We start from the raw sequence: 15,017 nt of genomic DNA, 5'->3' as shown, positions 1-15,017 counted from the left end.
CGCCGAGATGATGATGCGGCCAACCATTTGTATCGGGTGGGCGTGGAAACCTGGTGGAAACCACGCCCTAGCTGAACAGGACGCTCTACCACCTACCAGTTACAATAAAATAAAACGTAGGAACAACTTAAAAAAAGAGAGACAATAAAGTAAAAAAAATGATGGTTGATCCCTCCGTCATAGGAATCGGTATAACACGAAAGTGAAACGTGTGGTCACAGAAGTAGTTTATTGTTTATAGTGCATTGATACATGAGAGCTTGTACAATGTCTGCTGTTGTTTGGCAGATATAGCACCGCTTGATGTGGACGCATCTCACTCACGTTGACTCCTAGTGGCACATCTCCGCACCGACGACTAACCCAGATGATCATAATTTAACCCTTCCGGTAGCTAAAGTTCTTAACATATACGTGGACACCGCATATGGGTGAATCCCGTGCAAAGATGGCATCAAAGCACATAATAAACTCTAATGCTCGATATGCACTCCTTCAAAGCGTCGTGAACTGCGAAGAGAAACGCTACACGCGTCGTGTCTTCCTTCTAGCTTGGCCGTTACTTCTCAGAGGGCGAGCAGGGAACGCGGTGCGACAGCCAGGCGAGCGTCGGAGAGCTATTTTTCGATATGAATGGATGCTATGAGCGAGGTTTAGGCTTGCCACCTCATGGTGTGTTAAAGCGTTGACCAAATTAAACTTGTATTGAAAACGCGCCGAATAGGCGTCAGCGGCAGTTAAACTACGTGACGTTGACGTTGCTGTAGTGCAAGAAACTAAGATTTCATCGGCTCGTGATGCCAACTTTGCTCTGGAAACTTTTCCAGATTATGTATTGTACATTAGTCAAGCACGTGGTGTTTCCGCTGGATGCTTTTTATTAGTTAGAAAGCAGTTGAGCCACTCTTTGATGTCGCTGCATGTTGATGGGGAAGGCCGTCTTATTTGCTGCGACATTTTCATTATCATAATTGGAGGTTTGTTTGCGTCTACGCTCCCTTAAAAGTGAATGAAAGGAAGGCTTTCTTCCTGTCCTTAGCCTCGTTGCTAAACACTGAGAGACATTTAATTGTGTTGGGGGACTTTAATTGTGTTTGTGACTCTAGGGATCACTCATATTTAACAAATCGTTATGATGCAAGTGCCGCTTTATGCAGCAGTTAATGAATGACCACAATCTAATAGATGTGGGAGAGCATGCGCCTTCCTCGTTAAGGTTTACGCACTTTCAAGGGGTCTCTCATGCTCGGCTTGACCGTGTGTATGTCTCTATAAGCCTCTGGTCTCACGTTCACAACTATGCTGTAAAGCCTATATTTTTCACAGACCATTGTTCAGTAGCTGTTTCATGGGGTCCTCGAAAATTTCGTAAGGTCCCCCCAAACTGGGAATTATGGAAGCTAAACGTACAGCTCTTGCAGGAAGAATGTTTTGTAAAAACAGTCAAACAATTACTCCATGAGGTAACACAATATCGGCAGCTGCCAATTTCTGCTCAATGGGAAATGTTCAAAGAAAAAGTTAAGTACGAAGCGATTGGTATCTCATGCGAGCTAGCCCAAAGAAAAAAGGCTGAAAAACATTATCTTTACGATTTACTTAATAAGCTACATGCTTTTGAAAGCCAGGAGACGGGATTGTACGGGGATGAAATAAATATAGTTCGAGCACAAATACAGAAACATGATATGGAATCATACAGAGGGGCAATGATTCGTTCACGTGTTATTCGTTTCACTGAAGATGAACCCACCAAAAAAGCTCTTGGGGATTAAAAGCGATACGCGCTTTCCAAAAATTGAATCATGCGGTACCATATGCACAGAGACACAGCAAATAAGAGCCGCATTTGAAGATCATTACAAGAACCTGTTCACTTCGTCTGAGTTTCTGGATGACTACGAAGAAAAAGCTGACCGTTTCATTACTCTAATGCCACATTTACAGGAGGATGATCGGCTCACCGTTGAGGGGCCTATAACTAAGGAGGAAATTAATTTTGCAATCGGAACATTGCAGAAAAACAAAACTCCAGGTCCAGATGGCCTTAGCGCGGAATTTTACCTCAAATTTCAAGAACTTCTCATTCCTTTTCTTGAGCCACTTTTTAAAGAAGCCTACGAACGTGGCGAACTTCCTCCTTCTTTCTATCAAGGACATACAACTTTGATCCCGAAAAGTACCGACAGTGAAGTATTAAAGAGAGTAACTGGATATAGGCCCATATCTTTATGTAACGTTGATTATAAGATATTTGTGAAAATACTCACGAACAGGTTGCAAACAGTGATTACTAAATTTGTAGGTGCCCACCAAACATGTGGCATTCGAGGCCGCTCTACAAACGAATATTCATATAGCACGGTCAGTCCTTGAGTGTATTGATGGTAGCATGAATCAGGTAGCTCTTCTTCAGATTGACCTTGCTAAGGCTTTTGATAAGGCACGGCACGATTTTTTGTTCCGACTGCTAAGACATCTCCAGTTAGGAGATGTATTGTACAATGGCATATCACTTTGTTATAAAAGGTGCACCACAAGATTAATTGTGAATCGCACGCTTTCAGGTATCATAGAGGTAAATTCGTCAGTACGTCAGGGGTGTCCGCTCTCGCCTTTGCTTTTTGCAATATATTTGGAACCACTTTGTTTAAGTGTGCTGTTTAATTCTGACATTAAAGGATATACATATGAAGCTGAGGAGATTAAAATTCTAGCTTACGCAGATGACATTGCCTTCTTTTGCGTTGATAAACCGAGTGTCCAGGAAGCAGTAAACACTACTATGCGTTTTTGTGAAATTTCCGGAGCTAGTATAAATTTCGAAAAAAGCAGAGGATTCTGGCTGGGCATGTGGGCTCTAACACCCTCGGTATTTGCAAATATTCATTGGGATGACACTCCGATCCGTTATCTAGGTGTGCCTCTTGATAACTACCGTAATAGTGGTCCTCATTGGACGTCCGCGTTAACCACTATCCGTCGCAAGGTGTCCACTTGGCAAGGACGCGACCTTTCCGTTTTCGCAAAAGCTAAAGCATGCAACATATTTCTTGCTTCAAAGCTTATCTACATTTTACAGGTATTGCACTGCTCTCGAGTACATATTCAGGCATTTCACAGAATATTTGCCTGCTTTATCTGGAGTTCATCATGGGAAGCCATGAGAAGGGACAACCTTTTTCTTCCGCTTGAAAAGGGTGGGCTTAGTCTTGTGCATTTGTTTGTGCGACAGCTGGTGATGCGATTTTTCTACCTTAAGGATGTCTGCCACCCGTTTCTTCTGGCTGTTATACGGAACCGTCTTTCTCACCATCTCTCTTTTCTTTTTGTCACAACAAGAGTGGCGGAAGAATCGCACTTATGGGGTTTCTTGAAGGAGATTGTCGACACTGTCCAGTTTTTGAAAGCCAGATTCACGTTAGAGTACTTGTACAACGTGGACAGAAAGACGCTAACCGCCGCACTTGTAAACACCCTTTTCCCTGAACCTGTTTACCGACAGCAATATTTATCTCATTCTGGTCATGATGCATTCTGCCGTGTACGTAAAATGTGTATATCGCCAGCTGTGAAAACGTTTTTTTTTAAGCTGCACACATCCACTTTACCTGTAAAGACATGGCTTCATGAAAAAGGGATATACGTGCCCTGGTCTGTAAATTGCAGGCTATGCAACGAGCCTGAAACAATCGAGCATTGTTTTATTCATTGTCGTGATGCATTTCATTTCTGGGACATTCTTAAGAGAACCCTCAGAAAAGAATTTCCAATTACATCGCATGGTGTGAGGTTCCTGCCGTTCAAAAAGAGCATCAACAATAATGCACCATATGATTTAATCATGCTGCTAGGTCTATATTCGCTATGGAGAAGCCGCATGATTGACAGACATGCTGAGCCACCTCGCTCGACACGGTCTGTCTTTCGGGAAGAAGCAGCTAACGTGCGTAGTGTTGCTGAGACTTTTGACCCGGTTTCGGCGTGGCTTGGCCTTCTGGACGTTTGTGTCTGTTTACCGGACTTTTGAAGATTCCTTGGACTATGTGAAATTATGTGTGTTTTGTGCATATGTGCATGTGAGTGTAATTCTAAAGCGATGAATTATGTTGTAATAGATGGCGACATTTGATGACATTATTACCATGCATTAAAGAGAAAAAAAAAAGTTTGGCGGTAGCTCAGTGAGGTAAACGCCCGCCAGCCATCGTCGTGGACCGAGAGGTCATGGGTTCGACTCCCGTCAACGGAACTTTTTCTTATGGTTTTTTTTATTTGCCATCTGATGGCGTTCATTTTGCTGACGTACTTCCGTGACGGAAATGCGTCATGAAAGTCTTGGTGGACCCCGGCATAAAACACTTTCGTGTTAAAAAGAAAGACCAGGAAGAGAGGGAAACGCGACTGACTGACAAGTCATAGGCGCATCGCTACAGCTGCCGCTCGCCAGCATTCCAGTCCTCTCTGCGACTGCGGCTCTGTCTACACCATACGGACTAGTTGCATCCGGAGGCGTGCCGTTTTTGAAACCGAAATTGACACTGGTCGGTAATGAGGAGCCTGCCATTATCTGTCGCGCGCTGCAGCAAACGATGTGCCGTGTTATGACTAACAGGCCCCCAGCAACACATTGCAGCAGAAAAACGCGATACCAAAATTTTTGTGTCAGTACCCCTTTAATTGAACGTAGCTAGCTCTGAGCAGACGATTGACCACCGAAGCCCGACCGTGTGGTTTCTTTTTTTTTCATGCATAAAAAAAAATTGCGCAGCTTGCGCGCAAGGTTGGGACAGAGCCGAGCTGGTCGGCACTCAGCTGGTGCTGGCTTGAGTAGGCACACGCCGATGCAGGAAGTGTTCACGTGATCGCATTGTAAATGACGAGTAATGGCTAGGTATCGATCGGGTTCGATTGGGTATCGCTTTGCAATCACAGCACTAAGTAGCTTAATTAAGCTAATGACCTTAATTGGCTTACTTTGCATATTCGAGGCTTGATCTCGGTTAGCTTGCAACGCGTGTCAACCTACACTTAATTAGCTAGTTAACCTAATTAGCACTAATTAGGCTTAGCTCCGCACATCTTGCCGAGCTCGATATGACTTACAGGGACACTAAAAGCAAATAGTAAGTCAACGTTGATTGTTGAAATAGCAGTCCAGAAACTTCATAGTGCTACTTTTGTGCCAAGGAAGTGCTTATTTTGAAATAAAATCACGTTTTAGTGGTCCGCATCGCGTTAGCGCACTTCAAATCACCCGCCTGAAAGCGGTATTTCGCACGTCACTGATGCCGTGCCCAATGTTGCCCGCCTTTACTGCGTAGCGGCGTGCACTGGCGGCGTGCACCATTTGGGCATACGGCAACGTCACATGCATGCTGTATTTTGTCGAAAATTCTATCAGAGCGACTTTCACGAGCGTGCAAAACACACGCGGCAGTACGCGATACCGAAACTACCACTGAGACGCGACCGCGTGAGCGAAGCAGGGTGTCGGGCGAAGCGCAGTTCGGCGAAAACGGAACTTTTGAACCACGCGCGCCGTTCCCCATGGCCATGGCAACGCCAAAGAGGTTCTTTTTTTCATGAATCAAACAGAAACGAACAAGCAGCATTTTTTACGTCTCTTGATGCACGGAAGGTTCTTTTTTTATTGCAGGTAGTTTGATTACTAGTGATTAATTGTATTCAGACTCTCCCACGTCATCGAGATCACTTCCAAAATGTCCCACGCGTGGCGCTCATCGTGTGATACATTTAGATACATTTATGGTACATTCGACCGGTCGTTTTCGAGCGCTCCGCAGGCGCTGAAAAAAGTGTGTAAAATAGCAACTAACCATTGCTACTAACATTATCGGGTCAAAACATGATCAGGAAGGAGAAAGATGACTTGCATACCTGCTTGTTTTCGTTGAAAAGGTTTAAAGCTGTTGAATTCAACAGTTTCAAACACAGTCAGAGCGCTCTCAAACGACCAGTCGAATGTACCATTAGAAAGTGAAGAAACCCACGTGATCGGTATGGCAAATTGAGGCGCCATCTATTGACTGGGATCAGAGTTAAAATCTGCGTTCCGTCTCTTTCCTCCCAATAAGATAGAGGGACCTTACCTCCCAACTCTCTTCAACCCCCTCTCTGGTGGGATCAACTCCCTTTCCTGCGGGACGCGCTTTCCGCCGCCTTGCTGGCGCCGCCGACTTTGAAATCCGTTAGAAAGTTTCGTGTCTGGCGTTGGTAAGGCATGTGTTAGCCGTCGTCGCGTGTCCGTTTCATGGTGCTCGCTCGCTGTGTGCTTGTGCGACGCGATGTTTTACAACTCGCGCTGTTCGTGCATAGTGCTTTGTTGCTCGAATACTCCCAGAACAAGTCCCGGAATATATGTGCCGGCCCCCAGAAGAACGACAGGTGAGCGTGCCCTTTGAGTCGCGGTCTTCATTGTGTCACTTTGAATTCACGCCCATACCGAGTAGCTGTTCTCTGCAGTGGGGCGTCATTTAATGTTTTCAAAAATTTGTTTGAAAAAGTTTTGAAAAGGGCACGATGCTGCGTTTAAATCGTTATACGAATAAGCAGCGGACATGAAGCCCATGCGACGTAACTATAGTTACAGGTTTACAACTCTCACAGAACCGCGTGCTTGAGTGTGTGCTTTGCATTTGTCTCCGGTTAATTACTCGCCATCGCCTATAACCACGTTTGTGAGACATTAGGTAGATGTATGAAAACTTGTGCTGCTCTGAGACGAACAAACGAGTTCACTTTTGCACGAGTCGACGGCGCTCATTATCTGATTGAAACTTGCCCCTTTCTTCAGGGTGTATTTCGGAACGCAACACAGCTGATCAGTGCGCCCAGAGAAAAGCTAAAGAATTGCAGAATCGGCGCACTTCAAGAAGAGATGCCATGAATCCTCCGATATCAGCCGTTCATTTTCTCCGCGTTTATCATCACTAGTTGTATGAAAATCAACGTTTTTGGAAATGTAGTCAATAAAGTGCTGCCAATATTAGTTGTGTTATATATGGAGTTCATTTTGACATCTTTAAAATGATATTTACATTATTATTCTATTTTTAGGTATTTCGACTGCTTTCATTGTTTTTGCATTCCACGAATGTTCAATTTTGTTAGTTATGATAATTTTGTGCAATATCGTGCGCATATATCAGAAGCTGTTCTGCACTTTTTTCAGTATAAAAATTGTGTTTTTGAATATTATCCCTAGTGTTATGTTCTGTTTTTTATTCCGCTGTTCTTTAAGTTCTTAACTTTGCCGAGAACTTTCGTGTTGTTTAGTGATCATGAACACGTGTATGTTAATCTCCTGTTGATAACTTCTGTTAATCTCCTGAGCCCGTATCGCCCGACATTTGATAAAAATGATGATTTTCGGAAACAAGTACAATAAAACGAGACCAAAGATATTTTGTGCTGTGAGTGCAATTCATTCTTTTGCGTTCTGGCACATGCTGCACGACTGCACTGTTTGCAGAATGCCTGATTGCAAATTGCGCACATTCAAACGCGCAACGAACGCGCAGCGCAGTACGCGCAGCGGATGCAAAAAAAAAAAAAGCGCCCGGCACGCTGCACGGCGCGGCACGCGGACGAGGAGGTCGTAAAAGAAAGGGAGAGGGAGCCCGCGCGCGCGCAAACAAAACAAAACAAAAAGAAGAAAAAAACCCGGCGCGCGCGAGGAAGCTAGGAGAGGAGGCGCGGCTGGTGTTAGTGTTGCCATGACGACGCATACCGTGTGCGCCGCCATTCTGCCGTTCGAATCTCTGAATCCCAGCCGCCAGGATAGTAACTGAAGGGACGTTTGGCGCTGCCAGCGCTGACGTCATGAATTAAGGCGTCCTATGGGAGGTATACGGAGTAACCTCCCCCTGCTCTAATACAGTAACTCTAGATACATTTAGCTTAATTTCTGAGTAAGTAGGGCACTGCTGTTGATAATACTGCCGTTTTAGACGTTGTCATACATTGAGCTTTCACTCTGACATAAATTGTTATTTGCCTTTAGTGTCCCTTTAAGCACACCAGAATCTCAACTATCCTAATTATGACTAATTACGATGTGACTTAATTATCGTAACTATGTTCAGCTAATTGGGTTCTATTGTGCTCAACTAGGCTTAATTGGTCTTGGCTGTGATTAACTAGGCACAGCTAAAGTGAGCTTTAGCACAGCTATGCTTAGCGCGCGCCGGCATGATGATGATGGTTTCTTGCCTACATCGCGAGTCGGATTAACGGCGTGCATACCCCCGGTTGTTTTTTTTTTATCCACACTGTGGAAATATTGAATGCTTTATCCGCGCATGTTAGATCTTTACCACATGCTGAATCCGTATTGTACGTTACTAACCATTGATCTTCATGTCCAGTTTATTTTGTGTTGTATATCAGTTCTTGTAATTACTACCTGCACTCCTGCGATAGCCCTTCGAGGCTGCAGTATGTTGAAATAAATAAATAAATAAATAAATAAATAAATAAATAAATAAATAAATAAGAGCTCTGGTGTACTAGTGTGTTGCGTAGGCGTTCCGCATTCCTCTGAAAGAAACTCGCGGATGTCACGATTGGGATGACGGTATATAATGTGCCGTGTCATTGTTGCAGCTGCGGAATGAGGCAAATTGAATAGCCTAGCATTAAAAAGTTGATACCAACAACAAGGAAGGAACACTTTATTCTCAACTGCCTGTATTTTCAAATGAGTACTTCTCTGTAAGGTGGGATGGAAGGTGTCAGGATCCTCCAGGGGTTGTTGGTTTAGGGAAGTGTTGGAGGGGTGGGGGTATAAATTCCTGGCGTAAATGTGCTATGCATGGCTCCTGCACTCGCGAGCAGGGACTTTAATGCGTATGCTTTGGAATAAATTCACGTGTGGCATTTTCTCTTCTACCACATTTTAAGGCGGAAGCCTTAGATGCTTCATCAAACGCGAAAAGTCGGCGTCGGCGGCACCATCATGATGTCACTATATAAGCCGTCACATCACGTGATGTCACTTGATTACGTCATCACATGCCATCGTCGCCTGGTCAATGCTGGGCTGATCCCGGAGGCAGTGCAAAACCACGTGCAGAAAGCTCCCGGGAGGAGGAGGAGGAGGAAGGAGTATTAGTACACTCGACGGAGAAAAATAAGAAGATGGCTTTCGCTTTCGAGTGGTCTTAGGCAAGTGCATAAAGGACTCTGTGAGTTTTTCTTTTATTTATTTCTGGTACTTTTGTTTGATATTGTTGCACTGTAGCAGCTACCATAGAAGTGTTTTATTGTTCCTGATAACAATAGGTAAAGACCCTTTAGCAAGTTTGTTGGCCCCCAAAAGTATTTTTTTTTTTGTAATTACATGCATTTCTCTCTTAAATAAACTTTCAAAATGGCGGACACATGCGCAACTTTCTTCTCTTTGCGAGCACGTATATAGCATTGGCGTAGGCAGAAATTTTTTTCGGGGGGGGGGGGGGACACCACCTTGATCTGACATTGGATCCGGGCAGATAAGTGGGGTCGAGTGATGATTTTGTTTTCTGTATCCCATGGTGAAAAAAAATTTCGGTGGGGGGGGGGGGGGCGGGCACGGGATACGCCCCTGTCTCGGCGTGTCGGCGGCGATCGTCGTCTGCTGTCGTGACGGTTCATTTGCTTGAGCGCAAGAGAGGGCACCACCGCCTCAGCGCTCGCCGTGTGGCGAGAGAGAGCGAACGGCGCGCGCTGACTATGGAAACGCTCTTTCTGCGATGACCGCTGATCTACCAGATCTACCAGCTCACAATGAACGAGAACGCACCCTCGCCCGCGAGAGAACGCCGACGCAGGCAGCGTCTGCTTGCGAGTTTCTTCATTAAAAAAAAAAAAAAAACGACTGCTCGCGCTGCAAAACCGTTCACCGGCCACCCCGTATATATAGGCACTGGATCTTGACCTGCAATGTAGTGTTGGTGGATATTTCTCTTGTGCGTAGGTGAACAATAAAGATTCGCAGCGTGCCGGACTGCGGGTCTCTGTGTCTATAGTCGGTGACAGCCAACGTTTTTAGATTACTAAATTTTAGAATCTAAAAACGTTGGTGACAGCCTAAGAATAAATATAAGCTCCGCCCACGAGGCCGTATTGCTCATATTTTGCATGCCTCCGCGCTACACAGAAAGTAGTTCCTAAACAATAGCAATAATTTTCATGCATGTAAGCATTATCTTGCAATACTGCATTGATACTGAAATAAAGAAAGCAAAGCTAGATAAAAAAATTGTGAAGGCACGGTGTTCAGCGTCAGCTTAACAATATATCTGTTCTTTAAACCGCACCTCCCGCCGCGGTCATCTCGGAGTCTACGGAGATGTACACCTCAGAGTAGAGTGACCTAGAATAGGGGGAGTGTCCAAAGCGCCGGCTCCCGCGTGGGCCTTTTGCCGTGAACTCCCGCGCCGCGCCGCTGCTGCGCCGGACCCGTGGGCTTTCCGCGCTCGGGAAGCGCGCGGAAAGCGAGGGGCGTCTGCTACGCGCTGCAGTTTTTTGCGTCGCGTTTCCACACAGGGGCTTGAAGTCTACTTAACTTAAGTAATGCGGTGCGGAATGAAGCTTATCCATCTTTAAGCGTTGTGTTAGTGCTGGGGCAACAACAGAATGAAAAAAAATTATGTGTCAAGCGGCATCAGCGTGGCCTAGTTCCGGTCACAGAGTTCGAGGACGTTGGTGCGTGTGTAAAAACGCGCAAAACAGACCCGCACAAGCAAAGAACGAAAAAAAGAAAACCCTATTCGCAAGAGTAATCGAGCAATAGCATCACGCATGCACGAATTAAGAGTTATAAAAAAAGTAAATTGCACGCGCAGTCAGCTGAAATACTTGCGCGCAGTGAGTTCACGAGCTTTTTACTCATAGTCGCCACTGGTTTGCTAGCCATACGCACACCGCTTTATTTGAGAATGCATTAGCCTCCACAAGCTCTTTATTATGTACGGAACACACCGGGAAGACGCAAGGGAAACAAAAAAAAAGATAAAAATAGTAGAGATGGCCATACGACCGCAGTGCTGTTGGCTTATATTTGTTTCTGAGGTAGCGTACAACAAGGCTCACCGTACGCAAACATTTGAAAGAAAAGCAAAGCCAGGTAAACTAACCTTATTCCGCAAGTTTTTGCATAAAAGGCGTAATATAGAAAATGCTTTACAAATACCCAGGTATCATGAAACAAAGTTGCAAATGCCCCCATTCTTGCTGTACAAGCTGCCTGAACGAAAATACGGTGTGTGTATATATATATATATATATATATATATATATATATATATATATATATATATATATATATATATATATATATATATATATATATATATATATTATCGCATGTTACATTGTATCGCTGAACGTCATAATGAAACGTTCGCGCGAGATGCGTCCATTGCTTCAAGCCACGAAATGAAAACAGTTTCAAACCAATCATTCTCAACTTCACATGTTTTCACGGTTCTCGGAGGTTAGCGTTCGGCCGGTTCAGAGGCTTTACGAAAAGATGTGGACGAGTAGTTACATAAACTACAATTGTTTCTGCGGCAGTTGAGTGCGCGCCAATAGGGCACCCGACCGCAATTTCCCGCTTTTTCCTGATGACCTCAATATAGCGTCTACCACAATTTCGTGTTGAAGCTCCGGAGTACTTAAATAGCGAGTCTGCTGATCTCTTGAATAAATATAAAGAGACGACCAGACGGTTAAAGCAAGCCTCTTTTGTCCCGCAGATGCGTGCAATCAGCTGCTCTGAACTGAGAATCACGTTTGTTTTCGGGCGATCGCTTGTAACATGAAGTGAGGCATACACGATGTTGCACTGTTATCGTTTCATTTTCTTTGGTTTGTCTTTTTTTTAACGCTAAAGCCTTAGATGCCTCATCAAACACGAAGATTGACCGTCGGTGTCCCGCGTAGCCAACACGAGTGATGCACAAAATCATCACGCGATGACGTCGACAGAACTTGTGACGTCACTATGACGTCATTCAACGTGACGTCATATGATGACGCCATCACATGACATGGTCGCTTTCCATTGCCTCCGTGATCGGCCCACGATGTAGGCAATGTAAAAGCAGGTGAGGTGCAGAAAGCTTGCAATGCCTTCGATCCTGTGGGCAGTCCGAAACCACGTTATGTGCAGAAAGCTTTCGGAGAGGGGCGAGGGAGGTTCAATGCATCGACTGACGAAAAAGATGGCTTTCGCTTTCGAGTCATCTCAGGCGAATGCATAAGGGACCATCTTTTTTTTTTCATGTAATTTTTTTGCATACATTTTACCTACGCGGTCAGTTCTTCAATATGCATGGGTAAGTCTAACATGTTGACATCGCTATTGGTGACCACCACGTTTTTTATAACCTGACGGAAACAAATCGTCAGACCACACATCGTCAGAATTATTTCTGGCTAAAAGCGGCTTTGCGCGCCATACACCATATTATTATTGTTAGTCGTTACGCAAATGGCAAGCATGTCAAGTTAGTGATGCATATGACCTACTGGTCGTGTTGGGCATACGTACATTCGTGCCCCTCCATGCCAATTTTCGTGTATACCAAGTGAACGAGACGCGAGTTACGCGAGTAATCTTTTACTTTTGGTGCCGCGGCCACGCCGACTGACACATTCGGCTTCGCGTGAAATGGCTTGAAAGAGCAGAGCGCCGGAGGCAGCCTTGTAAAACAAATTAAATGCACTAAATAAAAGATAGGATATGAAGGTTGCAAACGCGTTGGCATGCATGAGCTAGTTACTACGTGCATGTGCTACGTTCTCCTGGTTATCTCCAGTTTATTCTCTCCTGCAGCAAGTTTACGTTCATCATTCCACACGAAAGTAAGCTAAGCGCCTTTTCTCACGATGATGTGCGCGCAGGATGCGTTCCTCAAACAGCCGCGGAAGCGTGGACCAATGCGGTGACAAACCAGCTGCAAGGATATATACAAAAACCCCGTTCACAACACTCAAACGCGCTCTCTGTGTGATGAGTCGCTGCAGTATTATTGCAGTGAAGCAGTATTAATGTTGCCCAAATTCCACAATTTTAGCAAATAGCGGCCAAAATATCACGCGCGTAGCAGACGCTCGCCGCTTTGGCGCGGCTTCCGCCGCGGAGAAAGCCCACGGGTCCGGCACGGCAGCGCCGCGGCGCGGAAGTTCACCCACAAAGCCCCAGCTCCTCCATGTATTCGCGCGGCGCTTTGGACACCTCCCCTATTCTAGGTCACTCTACTCAGAGGTGATGTTTCTGCGCAGTACCGATTTAGGTATTAAACAAGATGCCAGACGTAACGTAAAATTTATAATAAAGGAATTTCATGCACACCACTGAGTTCCCAAATGTAAGCCCCGGAACCATCACACCCTTCCACAGCCCTCGAAGCACCTCATACCTATTGTATCCCATAAAGCTCTGTGCTTCACTGCCGCGGAGGACCCAACGGTCGGCACGGCAGCGCCGCGCGCGGAAGTTCACCCGCAAAAGGCCCCAGCTCTCCAATGTATTCGCGCGGCGCTTTGGACACTCCCCCTATTCTAGGTCACTCTACTCAGAGGTGATGTTTCTGCGCAGTACCGATTTAGGTATTAAAACAAAGATGCCAGAGCGTAACGTAAAATTTATAATAAAGGAATTGCTTTTTAAAGTTTTATAAACAACAAGAGCGACATTAATCACATTTAATAAGATCGTTTGTAATTTTTTTTACGAAACTTTCGCCGCCAGTTTCCTTGACTGGCTGCTGTAACTATGGCAACTGTGACTCAAAGCGAAGCATGGCGAAGTGGTCATAGATTGCCTTCGTGAATTTCGACTCCTGTGTTGCCGTAAATACCGCATTTGCGTCTGTAGTCCCCGTGCTTGTTATCGTGTTTGAGGTAAAGGCCAAGGCTTCATTTGACGTCTTGTTTCAACGGAATAAAAGCGTGTAGCTCACATGGTGTTTAACTGTGGCGGTCATATTTGCATGTGTTGCCGTTCACGCCAAGGATATGTACCCTGCTAAAGTGGCCTTGACTAAAGGCTTTACCTGGGATTGTTTCTCGCTTCGAAAACTTGCACTGTCGCCGGCAAAACCCCTTATTTATTTATTTATTTATTTATTTATTTTTTTATTTATTTATTTATTTATTATGTATTCATTACATAGCTGCATCGCCCCAGTAGGTAATACAGCAGGGGGGCCCACTTTTGCTGGAAGAGGGGCCCCTACCTTCTATGTATGTGTGGGCCTCTCCAATTATATATATATATATATATATATATATATATATATATATATATATATATATATATATATATATATATATATATATATAGACACGTAGATTGCGAAGAGGCTATCTTCAGTTGCCATATAACAAAATAGGAAAAGGATATACGCTTCTAAAAAAAGTTTATTTCTCAACGTGTTGATCGAGATCGACCTTAATCAAGGCAAAATTTACGATGGCTTCGATGCGCTTTTATAGCATCGCCCTCCAAGCTGGTAGAGAGAGAAAAGAAATGACAATAAAAAAATGTGAAAATGAAAAAAAGAGTAGCCAAAAGACCACGCGTATACACTCGGACATACAAAGGACACGTGCATCCTCGAGGAAATAAAAGGAAAACATAGAAATGTATACATAGATAATCTCGGTGAACACAATCAGTAAGTGCATTCCTTTTGTCCATTGTCAAGCCCCGCCTCTCCGGCTCCCCCTCTTCATTCGTTCGTGAAGCGTAGTGAGGGGGTGAGGCTTCAAAAGAAGGGATGAGCGTTTATTTAAAAAGAAGGTCTACGGACTACAGGCTTCACTAGAGTCTACTGTAGTTTAATATAAACAAATTACCACTGCGTAATGCACAGAATACACGCGAAATGCGAAAAACGCACGTTAGACAAAAGCAAAAATTCCAAATATGATATCGTGAAGTATGATGCAGTGCCATTAACAACAAAAGCTTTTTATTTTTTCACGCAATAATAGTTTTAGCG

The 15,017-nt window shown here is 44.5% G+C and overlaps 1 protein-coding gene across 1 annotated transcript; it reads left to right on the top strand.

The window, feature by feature from the left end:
* The first annotated feature begins 2,752 nt into the window (after positions 1 to 2,752).
* Positions 2,753 to 4,030, top strand: LOC119406437 (uncharacterized). Its single transcript, XM_037673184.1, has one exon. The coding sequence runs from the start codon at positions 2,786 to 2,788 to the stop codon at positions 4,028 to 4,030; it is 1,245 nt and encodes a 414-aa protein (XP_037529112.1). The 5' UTR covers positions 2,753 to 2,785.
* The last annotated feature ends 10,987 nt before the right edge of the window (positions 4,031 to 15,017 follow it).

The sequence above is a fragment of the Rhipicephalus sanguineus genome, chromosome 10 (genome assembly GCF_013339695.2).
Source record: "Rhipicephalus sanguineus isolate Rsan-2018 chromosome 10, BIME_Rsan_1.4, whole genome shotgun sequence".
In the NCBI taxonomy this organism is placed as follows: Eukaryota; Metazoa; Arthropoda; class Arachnida; order Ixodida; family Ixodidae; genus Rhipicephalus; species Rhipicephalus sanguineus.
Note: the sequence above shows the minus strand (reverse complement) of the source record. Positions and strands in the feature narration are given on the sequence as shown.

What these genes read in the sequence shown, in the direction of transcription:
- LOC119406437 (XM_037673184.1), top strand. Translation starts at nt 2,786, where the DNA reads ATGCGTTTTTGTGAAATTTCCGGAGCTAGTATAAATTTCGAAAAAAGC.